This window comes from Gymnodraco acuticeps, unplaced genomic scaffold, assembly GCF_902827175.1.
Source record: "Gymnodraco acuticeps unplaced genomic scaffold, fGymAcu1.1, whole genome shotgun sequence".
NCBI lineage: Eukaryota > Metazoa > Chordata > Actinopteri > Perciformes > Bathydraconidae > Gymnodraco > Gymnodraco acuticeps.
This window is the reverse complement of record NW_022991920.1, coordinates 53,204-74,878: the sequence shown is the minus strand read 5'-3', so window position 1 is coordinate 74,878 and position 21,675 is coordinate 53,204. Positions and strand designations below refer to the sequence as shown.

The 21,675-nt window shown below is 40.2% G+C and overlaps 2 protein-coding genes across 3 annotated transcripts in view; one reads left to right on the top strand and one right to left on the bottom strand.

The window, feature by feature from the left end:
- Positions 1 to 501: 501 nt before the first annotated feature.
- arv1 (ARV1 homolog, fatty acid homeostasis modulator) lies at positions 502 to 5,307 on the bottom strand. Its single transcript, XM_034200175.1, has 5 exons — positions 5,166 to 5,307; positions 4,848 to 4,967; positions 4,140 to 4,293; positions 2,734 to 2,958; positions 502 to 1,645 (listed from the first exon to the last, which is right to left on the bottom strand). The coding sequence occupies exons 1-5, from the start codon at positions 5,259 to 5,261 to the stop codon at positions 1,518 to 1,520; spliced, it is 723 nt and encodes a 240-aa protein (XP_034056066.1). The 5' UTR covers positions 5,262 to 5,307; the 3' UTR covers positions 502 to 1,517.
- A 501-nt stretch (positions 5,308 to 5,808) lies between these two features.
- ttc13 (tetratricopeptide repeat domain 13) overlaps positions 5,809 to 21,675 on the top strand; it is a 32,392-nt gene continuing 16,525 nt past the window's right edge. For both annotated transcript variants that reach the window (XM_034200185.1, XM_034200184.1), the window contains exons 1-10: positions 5,809 to 6,030; positions 7,864 to 7,958; positions 9,567 to 9,642; positions 9,729 to 9,799; positions 9,910 to 9,975; positions 10,665 to 10,757; positions 16,006 to 16,122; positions 16,630 to 16,740; positions 20,036 to 20,118; positions 20,256 to 20,397. In XM_034200185.1, coding sequence (XP_034056076.1) covers positions 5,862 to 6,030; positions 7,864 to 7,958; positions 9,567 to 9,642; positions 9,729 to 9,799; positions 9,910 to 9,975; positions 10,665 to 10,757; positions 16,006 to 16,122; positions 16,630 to 16,740; positions 20,036 to 20,118; positions 20,256 to 20,397 — 1,023 coding nt within the window. In that variant the 5' untranslated portion in view covers positions 5,809 to 5,861. The remainder of the gene's footprint in view (positions 6,031 to 7,863; positions 7,959 to 9,566; positions 9,643 to 9,728; positions 9,800 to 9,909; positions 9,976 to 10,664; positions 10,758 to 16,005; positions 16,123 to 16,629; positions 16,741 to 20,035; positions 20,119 to 20,255; positions 20,398 to 21,675) is intronic.

The window sequence follows — 21,675 nt, the reverse complement described above, 5'->3', positions numbered from 1 at the left end:
GTTTATTGTAAATGTATTCTTAGTTAGCGTCATAAGTTAAAGTAGTTTCTATGCTTTTATTTTGAAGGCATGTTTGGGCACTGGGTGATTAGAGCACCTGGTGTAATTGTATATATTGGAGACAGGTGGTGGTGGGAGCCAGAGCACTAGTAGGGAAACGGTGTTTTACCAGGGTGTTTCAAGCCACACAAGGGAAAGCCATAGGAACGGCTTCAGGAAAGAGATATAGGAAACCTGTTCATTGTATTTTGTTATTGGAATAAAATGCACAAATGGAGGTTCTTGTCTGGACTTGGATAATTATTGCCCTGCGTAAGATCCGCTAACTAGTGCTTCCGTGGCTGTTTTAGTTCTATAGGATTTTGGCCGCTACAAACGTAATAAAATACATATTCTAGGGTGTTTTGTAGGGGTGGGGGAAATAATCGATACAGCATATTATCGCGATACTTTGCGTGGCGATATTGTATCGATTCACGGATGCCAAATAATGATATTTTATTATATAAACTTTATTTATTTTTTATATAAAGTGTAGCATATCCCTCCGAAAGATGGTCGTATATAAAACAGGAAGTTACGTTAAGACATGTATACAATTGCAATGAAAGTAACAAAAACAATGTCATCTCCTTTTCAGGTTCAAAGAACACAAATTGGGTTATTTAGATAAACTATTCATATTGCAAATACATTTTTTAACCAGGGTTTGTGATTTATAATATCTCAATATATCGTATCGCAATACTTAGCATATCGTAGAATAATCGCAATACTCTCGTATCGTGGCTTAAGTATCGCGATAGTATCAGATCGTGGGGAGCCTGGTGATTCCCACCCCTAGTATTTTGACTGTTGGTCAGACAAAAAAGCAAATTGAAGCCATCACTTTGCGCTTTCTATGGCATTTTTCGTTCTCTTCTGAGATGTAATTGATTAATACTAATGCAAAATCCACATCTAGTCAAACCCAAACGTTTACATGAGCTGTCACTGTCCCTCCTATATACAGTATGGGCTATATAAGCTTTCAGCATTGTAATATATAATGGGAATAAATAAAGGGAAAGTAAATCCTGGATTCTTTATTTATTAATTATCCCCATTTATTCTCACAATGTACCGTGTGTGTGTGTGTGAGTGTGTTTGTTAAGCGAAGCATTTCCCCAATGAGCCAAAGAATGTGAAGAGTGTAGTCACAGTCCTGTCCGAACAGAGAAGTACTTATTGTCACATTATTCAAATATGACAGGAATCTTAAGCACATTATCCACTTTAAAACCACGATAAAAAAACAACGTCACCTCCTAAATATCTCTCCAAAATGAAGATGTATCATATCTCTGTAAAGAGTACAGAATAAAAGTCATTATAATGTCTCTTCTGCTGGTCTCTGTCTCAGATTGAGAACTGGATATGAGCAGCAAACACCTTTCTGTGTAGTGGGTTCCCTGGCACAGTTTGGCATCACTTGTCCATCCCTGAGATAACTGACAGTTCTCTCAGTCTGAGGACGTTCAATCAAAAGTCAAAATGTCCTGGGCGCTCCACAGAAGCTTCTCAGAGGCCTGAGCCACGCAGGTCTCTGACAGCAGGCCGACACACACGGCCAACAGAGAGAGACGCCTGCTGCTGTTCAGGATCACTGCGAAAAGAATAGAGGCGAGAGAGAAATTAGATTCTGTCTGGAGGTCTTTGTGAGAAGCACCAGGAGCAGGGGGATGTTTCACACAAAGTTGGAGGTAGTTGCCACCTGCTGGTGCTCTAAAATGTTTTTGAAGAGCGATACCCCTGAACTATAAGGTTCAAATATTAGAAAATGTTATTAATCAGATACAAAATGACTTCTAATTTCTATAATAATGCCGTTTTATTTTGATCAGCATCGTATCCATCCCTTAAATTATGTGATTCCACTATAACCTCAAAATCTGGTTTTGCTAACACCCTATGTTAGGAGGGCACAGGGAAACACATCTATGGATGACCACTTATATATCATAAGTTTAAGTTTTATATTGGTACTACATACTAAAATGGTATAAAAGGTATTACTCATATTATTTTAAAAGCTCCTATTTCAGATTTGTTTAAAGATCATATTCAAACAAAGACACCTACAGTATTCACAGTGAGACTCTAGATTATCCAGAGTAAAGGAAACATTCTTTGTAGAAACAGATGCTGCCGCTGACTTCCTAAAATGTATATGTTCAACTCTCTGATCCACACCAACTACACACACACACACACACACACACACACACACACACACACACACACACACACACACACACACACACACACAACACACACACACACACACACACACACACACACACACACACACACACACACACACACACACACACACACACACACACACACACACACACACACACACACACACACACACACACACACACACACACACACACACACACACACACACACACACACACACACACACACCACTTCAGGGGACATTACATTGACTTACATGCATTTCCTGGAGACTTATCCTAACCTTAACCCTAAGCAACACATGCCTAACCCTAACCCTTACCCTAACCCTAATCCTAACCAAGTCTTCACCCTAAAATTAATGATTCCCCTCATGCAAACCTCCATTTTGTCCCCATAAGGGAGGCGAGTCCCCACACGTGACTGTGTAAACAGATTTAGGTCCCCACAAGTATAGTAATGCTAGGACACACACACACGTTCTTATACCTCTGATAGCCTGCGAGTTGGAGGTGAGCACGAACATCTTGATGAGGCCCAGGCAGAGCGGGGAGTGGTCGTGCTCCCAGATGACGGCGGGGATGAGGAGGACCTTCCCGTAGCAGGAGAGCAGCAGAGCCCGGAGCAGCAGGCGGAGGTCGAGGGTCGCGCCCTGCAGACCCCCCACCACCACCATGAGGAACAACAGCACGGCAACGCAGAACGCTGACAGCTCTACACACACAACACACACAGATACATGCATTTAATGATACCTTTGTGCAAAAGGCGTTGATGGGAGTGTTTTACCAGCAAGATTTAGCCTGATTCAATATGTTTCTCCATCTCAATGTTTATTTATTTATATAGTACATTTAAAACAACCTAAATTGACCAAAGTGATGTACAGGGAATAAATATAATATAAAATAACACAATGGGAGTAAAATAATAAAATAATCATTCAAAAAATCACAATAACTAGAAACATATAGAAATGTAAAAATGTTATCAACTAGTATTGAAAGCCAGTGCAAAGAGGTGCGTTTGACATGTCATACCAAGAAGAGAAACATTTAGCAGATATATATTCTGTATCTTATACAGCTCTCAACTCCAGGGTAGTGCTGACATGAAGTGTTGACTGACAGAAAATGAATCAACTAAATGTTTCAGAGTGATTCAGTTATTCATTAAGCAACATGTCAATCATTCTGTGCTCCCAGCATCTCAAACGGGAAAATGTGCTGATTTTTTTTAGTAAAAAATAAATCGTAGACTTGGACTGTCGCTTGGCAAAAACAAGTCATTTAACACTTAGGGCTCTGGGAAATTGTGAAGGGCTTTAGTATTTTAAAACATTTTCAGACTAAATGACAGTTATATTAAAACCTCGAGACTAATCAAAATATAGTGTAAATGCAGTCATACTCCCAGGTAAACAAAGCCAGTAACCAGAGGTGGGAAGCAGTGGAGTACACATACTTCGTTACTGTACTTAAGTACATTTTTTCTGGTATCAGTACTTTACTTTATTCTGACGACTTTTTACTTTTACTTCTTACATTTTTAACACAAATACCTGTACTTTCTAATTCACTTTTCCGAATGCTCAAAGTGCTTTACATGACATATTACACATATCAGACAAGTAACAGTGAATACAGCAAATTAGGGTGAAGTGTCTTGCCCAAGGACACAAGGTTATGGGTACTTTTTACTTAAGTACATGTCGAAGCCCACACTTCTTTACTTTTACTTGAGTAAAGAAGTTTAGTCAGTAGTTCTACTTTTACCAGAGTATTTTCAAACTTATCTTATAGTATCTGTACTTCTACTTGAGTAAAGGATGTGTGTACTTTTGCCTTCTCTGCCAGTAACAGAGCAACAGGTGTGTATAAAGCTCTGGTTCTCACCGAGGGCGGCCAATCCGAACATGCCGTAGAACTCCCACTCCTTGGTGTACCGGATGATGTCTGCGGGGTCGCTGCTCTGCTCGGTGCCGTGCAGCAGAGACCACCTGAGGTACGCCTCACACAGCAGGCAGAACACACACAACTTCCACTGGATCTGGAGGAGAGTACACACACACTTGAAGTACCTGAACACCAGTGGTGAAGTATTCAGATCCTTTAATAAAGTAAAAGTACTAATTGAATTTCCTACATTTCCACTCTATATAAAATACTCCGTTACAAGTAAGAGTCCTGCACACAGAGGTAAAAGTATGTCAAAATGAACAGCAACATTGAAATACTGAAAGTAAAATGACTGCAAAACCTTCCAAAACAAAACAATAAAACAATGCATGGAGAGAATGCAATATATACGATACGATATTATTTTAATGGTCAGATCAAGTCTGAAATTTGACTTGCATCACAGCAGCTCCATGTATAACATCAACATAGACAAATATCAGGACACAGTACATACAAAACAACAAAAAATACTATATACTGTTTTCCTGTAAGTGAACACTACTTTCAATAAGCTCTGTGTCACTTAAGAGTCCTGTTGTGAACACAGAGCATGCACAAATCTACAAACTGTTGATACATAGTAGAGTAGTTTATTTTTTATATATTATTGTTTGTGACCATGTGAAAGGAAATTAGACTTACATTCAGGCTCGTGTTGAACAAAATGTGTCTAAAAGCCTGCGTCTTGCACAAAATGGCATCAATCAGGATGATAACTGGGTCATATTCAATGTATTTGTCCACTGGCTTCTGACACGACTCCTGGAAACACACACACAATTTGTATTAAAATGTTGCTGTTTTGGAATAACACGATAATATTAAGCATTTGTGTCAAAAGTTAGGAATCAAACATGTCTATGAGATCTATGTTAGCTGTATCATCTTATAGCATGTAGCATCTTCATTCATAAACAGTGACCAAACCCCTCTAATTTAGGAAGATAAAAACTAACGTACACATATTGTTATCTTCAGGATCCCGTTGCTGTAATCCCGGTGTAACTCTGGTGCTTTTTCGTTACATTCAACACATCTAAAGCCATCTTTCCCCATTCTTCAACCTGTAAACTGATAACTTTACAACACAGCACAGCTAGCATGTTGTTCAATCAAAGCGGAAGTACGATGGTTCCAAACAGCTCCGCCTTCAAAATAAAAGCACAGATTGTAATTAGCTATTTAATCAATAATTAAAAGTTAATCATTTTATATTCTCCCCCAATTAATTGTAGTTATTATACATATGTGTACATTATTTTATTTATTTATTTTAATATAAAAAAAGTTGTATCACTTTATATGTCTTCCCCTGATAGGAACTTTTTTAGATACAAAATATATGATGTTCAAATATGTTCTTGAATAAAAAAACAAAGAAAAAAAACAAAGAAAATCTGGAAAAATGTGGAGCCATACAAATAAAAAGTATCGCAATTTTATTTTATTCTGAAAGTGTGTTCGTTTTGTCCGGCTTGCTTGACCGCTTTACACTGGACCGGTTTGACAGCCGCAGAGTATGCTGGGAAATGTAGTTTAATCACAATCTCCGTCTGCAGTCTTCTTCTTCTCTCGCGCGTGAGGGGGGCGTGTCCCTCTGTTTCGGAACCAACTGCCGCAGCTTCCGCTCTCAACGCGTCACACATGTAGCACAACATGGCCCCTGCCAGCCGGGCTGTTGTGGTAGCAGCGCTCTCTCTGCTCTACCTGAGCCGAGAAATCCTCTCCTCTGAATATTTCTCCACTCTCACCCTGTTCAACAATGAGCTCCACAAGCAGGGATGCAGCTCGCTGTCCGAGTGGGAAGAGTACGCGGCTGACTGCGGTAATAAAGTCTCCCTTTTTCGGCTGTTACTTTGCCACGTCCTACCTCTGTTTCAACTGTCACTGTGGAAGTAGCCTAAACGTTTGTAAGCTAACAGATGAGCTAATAACAACAAGCGGTGAGATAACTGAGATAAGCTATGGCTCTTACCACCGTAGAGGTTAAATGGGATTTGAAATGGTGATAAATGACAGTGTACATGAATGTGTACAGAACAGTAAATTAAGGGAACCTACAACTCATTCACAAACTGCATTGTTGTTGGCTTACCCTAAAAGGTCAACACCAAACTCCATTCAGAAAATACATTATTTTGGTGTTGACTTGCTCTACAGAAAAATCTCATATTTATCAGAGCATTAATTAAACATTTTTGTGAAGGCAATAAGCTTGTGGTGGATTCTGCTATAGCCCCCAGCTATATACACTGAACAAAAATATAAACGCAACACTTTTGTATCTGGGGTGAGGGGTAGGGGTAGGGTTAGGGTAATGTTGTGAATCGAGTGGCCCATGGTGGTGGTGGGGTTATGGTATGGGCAGGCGTATGTTATGGACGACGAACACCGGCCACTCGATTCACAACATTACCCTAACCCTACCCCTACCCCTCACACCAGATACTGACTGGTTTTCGGACCCCCCCAATAAAGCAAAAATGCACGTTTCAGAGTGGCCTTTTATTATGGCCAGCCTAAGGCACACCTGTGCAATAATCATGCTGTCTAATCAGCAGCTTGATATGCCACACGTGTGAGGTGGGATGGATTATCTCGGCAAAGGAGAAGTGCTCACTATCACAGATCTTTTCAGATTTGTGAACAATATTTGAGAGAAATGGTTATTTTATGTATATAGAAAAGGTTTTAGATCTTTGAGTTCATCTCATGAAAAATGGGAGCAAAAACAAAAGTGTTGCGTTTATATTTTTGTTCAGTGTAGTTTAATAAAAAAACTGTTTTACTTACTGCAAAGTGCATATAGTGCATATAGTGCAAATTTAACTGTGAATTATACTGGAGAGTTGTGGTGCAGTTATGTATCAGATAATTTGACCAAGAGGGGCCAGGTTGTACAGTCTGGGAGTGAAATAAAGGTGAACTGGTTGTACAAATTGACATTATGCTGAGATTACGGCTGTCTGCTTTAACCCATGTGTGTGCTGACTGAAGAGATATTATTAACCAAATCTAAAATATTTAAGAACACTAAAAAAGCATTTTGAGCTGTTAAATGTTTTTCCTGCCGCCTCGGCAATCCGCTTGCTTGGTTTATTTATTATTATTATTAAAGGTTATCTTTTTGTAGTAATGCATTGGAAACATAACAAAAAAATCTCTTTCAATGCTTTAAATATTTTATTTTTTACCCCACATGTATAACATAACTCAGACACACTCAAATACACCTCAAATATGCACAAACCTACTTAATTTGGCAAAAGCCACGTGTTTTGCAGGAAGTTTCCTAAAACACCAATATAATAATTCACTTTTTAAACCACAATTGCAACTTTAACTTCCCAATATTTTAATATAACTGCACGTGTGTTTAAAGAATGATCAATATATACATTTTTTAAAGCTTAAACTATGCAGTTAAAAGAGGACAACGTCTTCCAAAAACATGATTAGAATTAATAATCAATAAATAACTTATGAGTGCATTACTTTCGTTCTCAAGAGCTTTGTGGAGTAATTCAAACTGCACTGCTGACGTGCCACTGGAAGTGGGGTCAGGTCTGCTTGGCAGTTGTCGTGGCACTTCCTCGTTGTGATGTTTTAAATGTAATTTGACCCCTTTTATAAATGCTCTGAATATTTCTCTTTTCAGAGTCCTCTATTTTACAGTTGGAAGACCCAGACTGTGAGGAGGGAAGCAACCCGCCCTGCGAGTCAGTCTTCTCCCTTAACGCAGAGAAGATCCTGGTGAGATCGCACACACGCACACACGCACACACGCACACACGCACACACACACACACCATGTATACATCACTTCAGGGGACATTACATTGACTTACATGCATTTCCTGGAGACTTATCCTAACCTTAACCATAACTAACACATGCCTAACCCTAACCCTAAACATAACCCTAACCCTAAACATAACCAAGTCTTCACCCTAAAATGAATGATTCCCCTTATGGGGACCTCCAATTTGTCCCCATAAGGGAGGCGAGTCCCCACACGTGACTGTGTAAACATATTTAGGTCCCCACAAGTATAGTAATGCTAGAACACACACACACACACACACACACACACACGCACACACACACACACACACACACACACACACGCCTCAATCTGATGATTTGTCTTTGCCCGTTTGCTTCAGGGAGAGAAATGTAGGTTTTTGAGTCGAGCATATTCAGCTTTGTTCTATTGTAGCACATCAACTCTGCACTATGTGCTACATGTCTGTTACAAGCTCTCCCGTCTTTCATTTGTGTATCAAGGAAGAAACCTGACCTGCGTATTATTGATTGATATCCTCTTATTTATGAATGAACTATTACACTATGCTCATGTTTCAGTTTGATACGCATTGTTTTTTGTAATGCTTTTACACTTTGATCACAAGATGAATGACAGAATCTCTTTGAATTCTGAGGGGAAACAACAACCTTGCTGCGTGTATACCAAAGTACCACATCTGTTGCACTTCTAACCACACCCAACAAATGATGCCAACACCGCACCCTTCCTCTAGAGGTGAAATACTTGAGCTAGTGTTCATTCCCAAAAGTGAGAAACACCTGAAATGTTGGCGCCTTAACAATCAAGAAGATGTCTGCCTGATAAGTTAGAAAGAGGAGAAACACAACCTGCTGCTTTCTGCCACAACCTGAGTTCACATTCTGATGACCGTGACTCTATCCGATGATGTCGGTTTTCTTGCCGCCGTTTTGAAAACCCGAAATGCTGCCTACAGCGACATTTGCATGCTGTCTATTTGCATGCTGAAATGGTGTATGTCATGCTGCCATTCTGCATTAGGGATGGCACGGTGACACGACGTGGCACTGTGAGAGGGAGGATGACAAAACAGCCTTTTTAAGCAATACACAGAATAGGTATTGCTCCACAGGAACGGCTGCAGTCGCCGTCCTCAGCAATGGGCTTGAATTCTAAGAATAACCTTGATCTTGTTGCACTTCATCTTTGTGCTTTTAATGTTTTTCCACTTTGAGTAACCTTCTTTAAAATGTGTTTTATAGTGGAACTTGGCTTGCCTTGAGAAAGCTTATTGACACCCCTTTTAAGTCACCTAAATGTTCTTGACAAAGGTTTTAATTTAAACGTGTTCTGTACTTGTTTCTAAAGAATTCAAAGGAACAGGAAGCGTGTTTTTAGATATAGCCCCTCTGATAACCATCTTGTTAATCTGAGTTTCTTCCACAGTTAGTGGATCTGTCGTTGGCTTGGCTTCACACAGGAAGCTACTGTTTTTTAGTTTAGCGTGCCATCTTAATAAATGTCTTTCTTTTTTTAACCCCTACATGTTTTTTGTTCTCGTCTCCACCTCACAGAATCAAGCCAAGTTGTTTATAGAACAGAAAAAAATCCCCTTCCCCGTAGATAACCACAACACAAACGAAGAACTTGGTAAGTTTGCTTGATGTTCTAAATACAAAACCTATCTCTCGCCATGTTCTCCTGGTTATTCATCATCCTTTGTTCTGTCATTGCAGCGATAGGCTACGTTCTGATAGGCAACGGTCTTTATGATGAAGCCATCAAACACTTCTCACTCTTATTACAGGTGTGTTTTCATTTTGCCGCACTTTTGCTATTTTGTCAACCCCCGTGAATCCTTTCAAACCTAGAGTTCCTTTCTTTCTGTTGCATTTGACAATATGTTTTTGATTTAAGGGTGACCCCGAGTTGGTCAGTGCCATCTATGGGAGGGGGATAGCTTACGGGAAGAAAAGCTTACAGGTGAGTGGTTGACGATTGTGTTTGGGAAATCCACAAAACGATTCTTGTATTTTAGTGATCTGAACTTTCTGTGCACATGTAATGCAACCTGGCTTTGAAATGTGCAAAAGACATATAGTTTACTTTGACTTTAAAACCCCCAGATAGCATCAACGGTATACTTTGTGGCCTCATTAGGATATGAAGTGATTATATCCTCAATGATACGGATGGAAAAATGTGGTTATTTATGAGAAACACTTATAATACTACTTGTTGTAGCTGTCAGCGAGGTCTTCAGATTATTCACAGCAGACGACTCATACCTGCAGAACAAGCTAAATAGTTCCTTTTCTGTTTTCTTTAGAAATGGAGTTCCTTTATTTGCAATAAATTGGGAGTCTGCCGATAAAAAAAGAACCTTAGTTGATATATAATTTAGAGACGGTGTTTGTTGTCTGTAGGTTTTCTTTTTGCATCATGCATTTTGATGACTGCAGCACTCTCAGGCATGTGCAGGATGACTCGGTGTGTCATTCAATGAATACAAATGAAATCTGTGGCTAGGAGAAACTGCCCTCCAGAAAAAACACTGGACAGCACTTTTTAAGCTTTCTTAGTTGTTTGTGGCGGTGCTCCTGGTTTTGTTCACTATATATAAAGGTTTATGTCAACAAAATGTGACCGCCTCTCCTTCCTCTCCACGCCAGGACATAAAGAATGCTGACCTGGCGTTGTTCGAGCTCAACAGAGTCATCACCCTGGAGCCTAACTGGCCCGAGGTCTACGAGCAGCGAGCAGAGGTGAGCTGCACTAAGACACCAACAAAGAGTCAATGGATGGTTTGCTCTCTAACCCTCCTTTTAAAAAGTGTTGTTCTTAAAGGTCACCTATTATGCAAAATCCTCATGTCTCTTCTACATCAACATGTGTCCCCTCTTCTTCACGTCTCTTCTACATCAACATGTGTCCCCTCTTCTTCATGTCTCTTCTAAATCAACATGTGTCCCCTCTTCTTCATGTCTCTTCTACATCAACATGTGTCCCCTCTTCTCCATGTCTCTTCTACATCAACATGTGTCCCCTCTTCTTCATGTCTCTTCTACATCAACATGTGTCCCCTCTTCTTCATGTCTCTTCTACATCAACATGTGTCCCCTCTTCTTCATGTCTCTTCTACATCAACATGTGTCCCCTCTTCTCCATGTCTCTTCTACATCAACATGTGTCCCCTCTTCTTCATGTCTCTTCTACATCAACATGTGTCCCCTCTTCTTCATGTCTCTTCTACATCAACATGTGTCCCCTCTTCTCCATGTCTCTTCTACATCAACATGTGTCCCCTCTTCTTCATGTCTCCTCTACATCAACATGTGTCCCCTCTTCTCCATGTCTCTTCTACATCAACATGTGTCCCCTCTTCTTCATGTCTCTTCTACATCAACATGTGTCCCCTCTTCTTCATGTCTCTTCTACATCAACATGTGTCCCCTCTTCTTCATGTCTCTTCTACATCAACATGTGTCCCCTCTTCTTCATGTCTCTTCTACATCAACATGTGTCCCCCTCTTCTTCATGTCTCTTCTTCATCAACATGTGTCCCCTCTTCTTCATGTCTCTTCTACATCAACATGTGTCCCCTCTTCTTCATGTCTCTTCTAAATCAACATGTGTCCCCCTCTTCTTCATGTCTCTTCTACATCAACATGTGTCCCCTCTTCTTCATGTCTCTTCTAAATCAACATGTGTCCCCTCTTCTTCATGTCTCTTCTACATCAACATGTGTCCCCTCTTCTTCATGTCTCTTCTACATCAACATGTGTCCCCCTCTTCTTCATGTCTCTTCTACATCAACATGTGTCCCCTCTTCTTCATGTCTCTTCTACATCAACATGTGTCCCCTCTTCTCCATGTCTCTTCTACATCAACATGTGTCCCCTCTTCTCATGTCTCTTCTACATCAACATGTGTCCCCTCTTCTTCATGTCTCTTCTACATCAACATGTGTCCCCTCTTCTTCATGTCTCTTCTACATCAACATGTGTCCCCTCTTCTTCATGTCTCTTCTAACATCAACATGTGTCCCCTCTTCTTCATGTCTCTTCTACATCAACATGTGTCCCCTCTTCTCCATGTCTCTTCTACATTAACATGTGTCCCCTCTTCTTCACGTCTCTTCTACATCAACATGTGTCCCCTCTTCTTCACGTCTCTTCTACATCAACATGTGTCCCCTCTTCTTCACGTCTCTTCTACATCAACATGTGTCCCCTCTTCTCCATGTCTCTTCTACATCAACATGTGTCCCCTCTTCTTCATGTCTCTTCTACATCAACATGTGTCCCCTCTTCTTCATGTCTCTTCTACATCAACATGTGTCCCCTCTTCTTCATGTCTCTTCTACATCAACATGTGGTCCCCCTCTTCTTCATGTCTCTTCTACATCAACATGTGTCCCCTCTTCTCCATGTCTCTTCTACATCAACATGTGTCCCCTCTTCTTCATGTCTCTTCTTCATCAACATGTGTCCCCTCTTCTTCATGTCTCTTCTACATCAACATGTGTCCCCTCTTCTTCATGTCTCTTCTACATCAACATGTGTCCCCTCTTCTCCATGTCTCTTCTACATTAACATGTGTCCCCTCTTCTTCACGTCTCTTCTACATCAACATGTGTCCCCTCTTCTTCATGTCTCTTCTACATCAACATGTGTCCCCTCTTCTCCATGTCTCTTCTACATCAACATGTGTCCCCTCTTCTTCATGTCTCTTCTACATCAACATGTGTCCCCTCTTCTTCATGTCTCTTCTACATCAACATGTGTCCCCTCTTCTTCATGTCTCTTCTACATCAACATGTGTCCCCTCTTCTTCACGTCTCTTCTACATCAACATGTGTCCCCTCTTCTTCACGTCTCTTCTACATCAACATGTGTCCCCTCTTCTTCACGTCTCTTCTACATCAACATGTGTCCCCTCTTCTTCACGTCTCTTCTACATCAACATGTGTCCCCTCTTCTTCATGTCTCTTCTACATCAACATGTGTCCCCTCTTCTTCATGTCTCTTCTACATCAACATGTGTCCCCTCTTCTTCATGTCTCTTCTACATCAACATGTGTCCCCTCTTCTTCATGTCTCTTCTACATCAACATGTGTCCCCTCTTCTTCATGTCTCTTCTACATCAACATGTGTCCCCTCTTCTTCATGTCTCTTCTACATCAACATGTGTCCCCTCTTCTTCATGTCTCTTCTACATCAACATGTGTCCCCTCTTCTTCATGTCTCTTCTACATCAACATGTGTCCCCTCTTCTTCATGTCTCTTCTACATCAACATGTGTCCCCTCTTCTTCATGTCTCTTCTACATCAACATGTGTCCCCTCTTCTTCATGTCTCTTCTACATCAACATGTGTCCCCTCTTCTTCATGTCTCTTCTACATCAACATGTGTCCCCTCTTCTTCATGTCTCTTCTACATCAACATGTGTCCCCTCTTCTTCATGTCTCTTCTACATCAACATGTGTCCCCTCTTCTTCATGTCTCTTCTACATCAACACGTGTCCCCTCTTCTTCATGTCTCTTCTACATCAACATGTGTCCCCTCTGTGGAAAGAGACTCTGAAAGTTTCAGGAACAAAGATTCTCTCTTTTTGATCCATTTCTATAAAAACCTGTCTGAAAATGAGCTGATCAGATTTTGGCCACTTTATGATGTCATAACGATGTTTTGTCTTGTGCAACCATTAGCCAATCAGCAACCAAGGTAACACCCCCCCCCCCCCCCCCCCCCCCCCTTATCACCTGAATCTCCTCCTAGAGCACCATTGAGTTCTTTGTAACCAAATGTCTCTCAGAGGGGCGTGGGGAGGGGCTCCTTATGTTCATCTAAAGTAACAGACAGAGAATCAGCACTTTGGAAACAGGGCTGAAACAGAGGGGATTATGGGTAATGCTGCAATGATCTGTTTGGTGTTTCAGCCAATCAGAGACAGGTTTGTATATATCTGAGAGCTATAATATATTGATGAAAAACAGTATAATAGGAGAACTTTAACTGAGATTTGAAGTTCCATAAAACACTCACTTATCTGATCCCACTGATAACTTATCACCACTATATCTGATCATTGTATGTTTGGATGGTGGCAGTGGAGCATAATTGGCTCCTTGATGACATGTGAGTCACACAGTGCCTTTCTGGTGCAGTGAGAAGCAACACATACAGTATGTTCACTGTACTTTATTTAGACTTTTTAGGAAGCACACAAAACATAAAATGGTGTGTGAGATGTTAAAAATAATTATTTATTTTTAAGTAGCTGACACTTTAAAAGATGGGGAAGTTATCAGTGTTGATTTGATAGCACAGAAAACATCATATGGAAAAACGCATTTGTTACTACATACAAATTGTAGTTGTTTCCCAGGCAAATCAGACGAGCAATAACTGTGAGTTTTTACTTTGAAGAATCATTCTGCTAGGTTTCACTCTGAGGCCGTTTCCTCTTTGTGAGCCTCTTGAAAAACATCTGTGTTGAAATCAAGCTGACATGCAAGTCACACAAAAGCGGTTACACAACCCTGCCTTCACACGACAGAGAGTCACTTTGTCATTTAGTGTCGCCTTATTATGGTAACTCTTTAAGAACAATGCACCAACACTGCAGCCAAAAGACCCCGTTAGGAATTTCACGAGATGTTTAAGTGTTTGTTAAAACATATTCTTCAAGATCCTAAATGTCTGTCTTGTTGTCCTTAAATGTATTTGTATTTAACATAAGAAGTATCACATTAGAAAAGCTCTAAGAACTGTAAATGGCGAAATGTGATGAACTTCCTCACCTAAACGTGACGAGTGCGATTTGCATTAAAGAGATTATCATACATTTCTTTCAGTTGTAATTATCAAACCAGCTTTTCCTAATAGTGGAAGCAGTTTAATATCAAACAAAGGAACCACTTCCTAAAAACCCTGCCATTGTTATTGTGTGTGTATTTGTCTGCCTAGTAACTGGTGAAGTCATGTTGGGAAAGCCATAGTCCTTGTTAGATAGGCAAATCAAATCAAGTGGATTTCTGCAAGAATGATATGAAAATATATGTTGGTTTTAGAACTTTTTATTTATTCCACAAATATATAACATCCATGGAGATGTATATTAAAGTCACACCCGCCTCAGTTTACAGTCCACTCAAATCTACACGTTATTGCTCACATACATACATACATACATACATACATACATACATACATACATACATACATCACCCCTTTCCTTCCAAGTCGTGGCTAATTATACTTAAATACAGACATTCATTTAAATTCTCTGACCTCTCGCTGGGTAGTCGGTACAGACAGGTATTCTTACAAATCCGAAACAGGTGCTAGTTAAAATTTAAATATAAACTAATATACAGAGTTCTTACGGTCATTAAAAACCTGGAAAAGTCATGGAAATTCAAAATGCAAATTCCAGGCCCTGGAAAAGTTATGGAAAACAATATTATTCCCAAAGTTTTGGAAAAGTCATGGAAATGTAACTAAAGTTGCATCAAATATAATTTATATTTGATCTAATCGCAGAAATAGTAATACTATAATGATAATACATAGTGTATCGTATAGTAATGAAACGTAAAATGGCATTTAACTGACGAGGTGTTTTGCTGGTGAGAGATTTGAGTTGCTTTAGCGTGTAGAAGCGAGTAAGCCAACTATTTGATTTGTTTTAGAGGCACAACATGTTTCAGACCTTATTTTCCTGTTCCATGTTCAAATAAACCATTTTCAGTGGTACCGCTGAGAAAGAGTAATGTCTTTGGTCATGGAAAAGTAGGTAAAGGTCATGGAGAAGTCATGGAAAAGTCATTGAAAATCATTGGTGAAAAAGTGTATGAACCCTGAATATAATACCCAACCAAAAATAATATGTAAAATAAAAATACACATTTAAAATAGGTGTAGAGCTCAGATCTCACTTGTGTTATTGGTTTCCATACATATGTTGTTTTTATTGAGTGTGTGCGTTGTCTGATTTCCTGTGTAGATCCTGTCTCCTCTGGGTCGAATCAGCGAGGCTCTGGGCGATCTGACCAAAGCCATCCAGCTGCAGCCCTCCGCCCGCCTCTACAGGCACAGAGGAACCCTGCTCTTCATCTCAGAGGTGATCATCAAACATTATGTAATCCCCAGCTGCCCATCAGGACTGGATTAGAGATGTCTTTGTTAATATGGATACAATTAGATGAGAGGGTCGTCTGCTAGTTTTAAGAAGACATGGGGACCAGTTTTTGCATATACTGATAAAAGGACCTTTGATACTATCCCGGACTGACACACTCTTAATTGGTGTATTACTGCTATGCACTCAATATATGTACGAGTATATGTGAGCACTTACAACTGCCATGTATCAAGATCATTTCTTAACTGTCGAGGTGACCTATCGTGTTTGCTCGTGGCCTTTTTTGTTAGTTTTACCAGACAGGTGCTCGGTTTACTCTCCCTCTCTAGCCTTGTGTTTCTTACCTGTTCTTGTATTACCTAAAGCCCAATGTGATACTCTGAATACTACTGTTGCCTGTTATTTGTCTGAAAACCGGTCTTTATGTGCATTATGAACATGCATGTCCTCATTCGTCCACATGCTGATCCTGTGCTCTCTCCCCAGGACTATGTGGCAGCTATGGAAGACTTCCAGCAGTCCTTAGAGCTGAAGAAGAATCAGCCCATCGCCATGCTGTATAAAGGCCTCACCTTCTTCCACAGAGGCATGCTCAAGGTAAGGGTTTCACTGCAGAAATATAGGTATTTGGATGTGTGTGTGTGTGATCTGAATATCAAGGAAAACTGAAAATCAGGCTTTAAAAATAGCATTCACGGCACAAACATCCCATTTAAGATTTGTTTTGCCTTACTAAGAGGGACAGTGGGGCAAAAACAGCACCCCATTTTTGTTATTTGTTTCTTTACTGTCAATAACTGCACGATTAACGCAACAATAGGCAAACTGCACTTGCTAGCGACCTCTCACTGAACGGAATATAACATTTGTGGGTGCTTAGGAGCATAACAAGCTTTAAACCAATCCACATCTTTTAGAAAGTCTACTTATTTTATTGTGGGAATTGATCAAAACAAAAAGCCTTATTGATAATATGTTTACAATCAATAATATTGGGGAACACTTTAAATGAGATGTATACAGAATATCAACAAGGACATGCTTTGAAGCTAATGGTGTTGCATGTGCAAACTTAATTACCATCCAATATATACACTAAACCACCTATGAGCAGCTGCAAACTAGTAGACTGCTTTGGGAGTGTGGGTTTTCTTGATTTTTATGTCACACGATAAGAGAGTTTGAGCAGCTCTCTCAGTAGGGAGAATTGAATCCGTCTGAATCTGAGCGAAAGCTGTGTTTCACACCAGTTTCCTGTGTCAGTTTCCTGTGGACTGCTAATGTCATCAGAAACCTCAAAGACACTTCAGGGTGTTATTCGACACACAGGAGGCTGTACTTTAAAGGTGTGGTGTTGCAGACGGGGTTCCCCTGAGGGCTGGGCAGGCCTGATGCATAGCTGACTTCCCATCTCATCTTCAGCAGTCCTAACTAGGGCTGCTCGATTATGGCAAAAATCATAATCTCGATTATTTGGGTCAATAATTGATATCAGGATTATTAAAAACGATTATCTATTTACTTTGAAAACATCCATTTATTGGAGAAACAGTTGATTACCCTGAACTTTAAGTATAATTCAACTGATTAATAAAAAAAAACAATACAATTATTTATTTATTTTTAAATAAATAAAAAGTAATAATAATAATAAAAAAATAATCGTTTTATTTCGATTATGTTGTTTTCGTAATCGTTGCAACCCATAATCGTAATTGCGATTAAAATACGATTAATTGAGCAGCCCTAGTCCTAACCCTTTACATACATTATTTTGTACCATTCTCATTAAAAACACACACTGGAAATGTCCTGAAAAGTCCCTAACAACCGTATGTAGGCACACTAGAGTTCTTATCTCACTTTTCAAATGCAAGTTGCTTCATTTTGGCTTCATGAAACAACTTAAACATATTTGTCCAACTCTTGTTAGTCAAGTCAAAGTCAACTTTATTGTCAATCTCATTTTGTAGTCTCTCAAACCTCAATTACAGCACATTCAGTGTGTCTCAGTCTTTGATTAAAAGATGTCAGATTAAGTGGAGTGCCGAGCTGCAGCTGTTTAATCTGAGGGTTTCTGCAAAGCTGCTCCAGTTGCTCGGTTTAATTCAGTCACATGAGTGTGTGGTTTGTTTTTGGTTGTGCTTATCACCTCGGCTAACGCTCGGCTAACCAATTTCCTGGGGGAAGCCCTGTGCAGCAGCTACTGAAAACACACTGTGAATATACTGAGAAAAGAGCCAGTAGAACATTTGACTATCAGAACCAGTTACTCTCACCATTAACAGTAGTCTAATGATGTAACTCTGATATGAGAGTTTAATGTATTTTAACAATTTCTCATGAAAACAAGTCTACTCTGCATCTCTACATGCTTCTAATCAGTAGGAGGAACTGTGACGGAGTTCTTTTTTGTGAGAAAGGGAGACGGTTGTCTGCTGACCCATAAGCGGCCCCTTCCCTCAATGGTTGAAGATAACTACATTTACTCATGTTATACTAAAGTACAATTTAGGGGTCTTTGTTTTTTACTTGGAACATTTCCATTTCTTATACTTGAGGCACTTTTTATTCTACTACATTTACTATAAAGCTTCAAATACTCTTTTAATTGTACATAAAAAAATGCAGATGTCCCCACTTAATGTTTCAGATTTTTTCATTTAAACAACTGTTACCTAACGTCCACACGGCAGCTTCAACGGAGACGCTTCCCATTCGCTTTGAGTGACGTCACGCTTTGCCGAACTGCATTGTGGTTGCTTCGCTTTGCCTCCGTTGCTCGTTTAGAAAATTCAGAACATTTCAACTTTTCAAGCTTCGACGGAAGCGCCAGCCAATCAAATCATATGCCAGTACAAGCGCTAGCCAATGAAACCGCGTGCTTGTGTGTCCGGGGCGGGAGATTAATGTGATTGGTTGTTGGTCGCACGCCAGACACGCCCACCGGCAAGCTTCAACGCACGCTGCCGTGTGGACGTACCGTTAGAGGCTCAAAGAGGGAAAATGATCCACTTTTTCACAGAAATGCTAAATTTGAGAAAAGTCCAAAGGAGCATACACATTTTAAAAGCACAACTTTGTTTCTCCTTGGTCTCCCTCTCCCGTAAATATTCTCAAGACCCATCTCATTTATCTTGTGACCCTTACATAATGTGTTTTCAGTACATTAAGATAATAATACAACTGTTCTTTTACTTGAGGAAGATTTCAAATGCATCACTTTGACTTATTGTGGAGTACTTTTACATTTGTGTATTGGTATTTTGAATTAGGTATAAGATCGTACTACTTCTATCACTCCTTGCAAGGATTACATAGTGGGATTGTATTACATTTACACTTTACAAAACATTATTTTATGCATCTACATCAGTGTTTCTCAAACTTTTTCACACCAAGGACACTTAACCAATAAAAAAACACTCGCGGACCACCTAACTCCACAAATATCAAAAAACACCTCATTTTTCTAGAACAGATTACAAATCGCCTGAAAATGGTACAAACAAGTGGCAACATGTGTGACGAAGGTGTTGCGCTTAAGCTCGCTCCATTGTGGAGATATTCCCACGAGAGTGCGGAAAACTTAAATCAATTAATTTATTTCAAATGTGAAATGTTACCAATATACTCACGGACCACTAGGGGGCGCTCACGGACCACCAGTTGTCCGCGGACCACACTTTGAGAAGCACTGAGAACAGAGTTGGAGGTTCATGAGTTCCACTGTGACGACTGTTCTGTAAACTAAAATGTGCCATCGCTATCTGGTTATATCTGAAACAAGGTCTGCACCATCTGCCGAGTCTAACATTTTGGGTCAATTCTCCTTTTCACTTTTTGTAATTTCCTGTTAACTTTGTGTCGTCACTTTGTTTTCTCTCGTCAGGAAGCCATCGAGACATTCAAAGAGGCGCTGAAGTTAAAGGCTGACTTCATAGATGCTTATAAGAGCCTTGGACAGGCCTACAGGTACAGAGACTTTTATATACCCGATAACACATGTCCTTTTTTGCATTGAAGGAGTTGAGATTACCCCCCCTCTCCCCTCTGCTTCGCTAACAGCATGTGCATGTTGCTCTCTTGGTTTCTCTTCTTCCTCTTTGCAGAGAGCTGGGGGATTTTGAGTCTGCGATGGAGAGCTTCCAGAAAGCCCTGATGTTGAACCAGAACCACATCCAGTCTCTGCAGCTGCGAGGCATGATGCTGTACCACCACGGCTCGCTGCAGGAGGCCATCGGGAACTTCAAGGTGAAGGGGGGGGATACACTGTGGAATTATATAGCTAGGCTTTATATCCTATTTATTTGTTGGGCCTAATATTCATTTACATTACATTGCATTTAGCTGACGCTTTTATCCAAAGCGACTCACAATAAGTGCATTCGAGCAACAAGATACAAACTAGAAGAAAACAGAATCATAAAGTACATCAGGTTTCATAGAGCAAAACATTTCAAGTGCTACTCAACTAGCTTTAGATAAGCCAGTCCTTTATTAGTGTATAAGTGCTTAGTTAGTAATTCTATCTCTCGAAGTGGAGTCGAAAGAGATGAGTTTTCAGTCTGCGCCGGAAGGTGTGTAAGCTATCAGCTGTCCTGATGTCAATGGGGAGCTCATTCCACCATCTAGGAGCCAGGATAGCAAACCCACGTGTTTTTGCTGATGGGAACTTGGGTCCCCCTCGCAGCGAGGGCGCAGCGAGCTGTTTGGCTGATGCAGAGCAGAGTGCACGTGCTGGGGTGTACGGTTTAACCATGTCCTGGATGTAGGAAGGGCCAGATCCATTCGCAGCATGGTACGCTAGTACCAGTGTCTTGAAGTGAATTCTATCAGTTACTGGAAGCCAGTGAAGGGAGCGGAGGAGCGGAGTGGTGTGGGAGAATTTAGGAAGGTTGAAGACCAGACGAGCCGCTGCATTCTGGATGAGCTGCAGAGGTCAGATGGCACATGCAGGTAGACCAGCCAGGAGGGAGTTGCAGTAGTCTAGGCGTGAGGTGACGAGAGCCTGGGCCAGAACCTGCGTCGTTTATACTGCAGTTTTAAGCTATAATATGTAAAACATTTCCAAAAATGACTAAACCTGTTATAATAATAATAATAATAATAATAAAGCTTTATTTATATAGCACTTTTCATACAACACATGACGCTCAAAGTGTTTTACAAAATGACACATCACAAGTTAAAAACAAACAAGAAATTCCCCTCAGATTATTTGTTAAGAACTTTACAGATAAAAAATATAACATTTTATCAGGCTGATAAACACAAGGAGGTCAAATGTATGATAATTAAAATAAAATAATATAAAAAATGGTTTCTCTCCGACAGATAAGACACAAGACAACTGAGTCGATGCAACAATATAAAATATAAAACCCCATAAAACAAAGTGAACATATAGGTACAACAGAAATAAAAATAAAATATATTTTATACATTTGCGGTACGTCCACACGGCAGCGTTGCGTGCTTCAACGGAGACGCTTCCCATTCGCTTTGAATGGGGTGACGTCACGCTTTGCC

Bases quoted from the DNA above. Each gene is read 5' to 3' on its own strand.
- arv1 (XM_034200175.1), bottom strand. From the start codon at position 5,261: ATGGGGAAAGATGGCTTTAGATGTGTTGAATGTAACGAAAAAGCACCA. The intron at 4,294-4,847 runs GTAAGTCTAATT...ACTCTCCTCCAG, and splicing joins TGTTCAACACGAGCCTGAAT to ATCCAGTGGAAGTTGTGTGT. The intron at 1,646-2,733 runs GTATAAGAACGT...TTCTTTTCGCAG, and splicing joins CAACTCGCAGGCTATCAGAG to TGATCCTGAACAGCAGCAGG.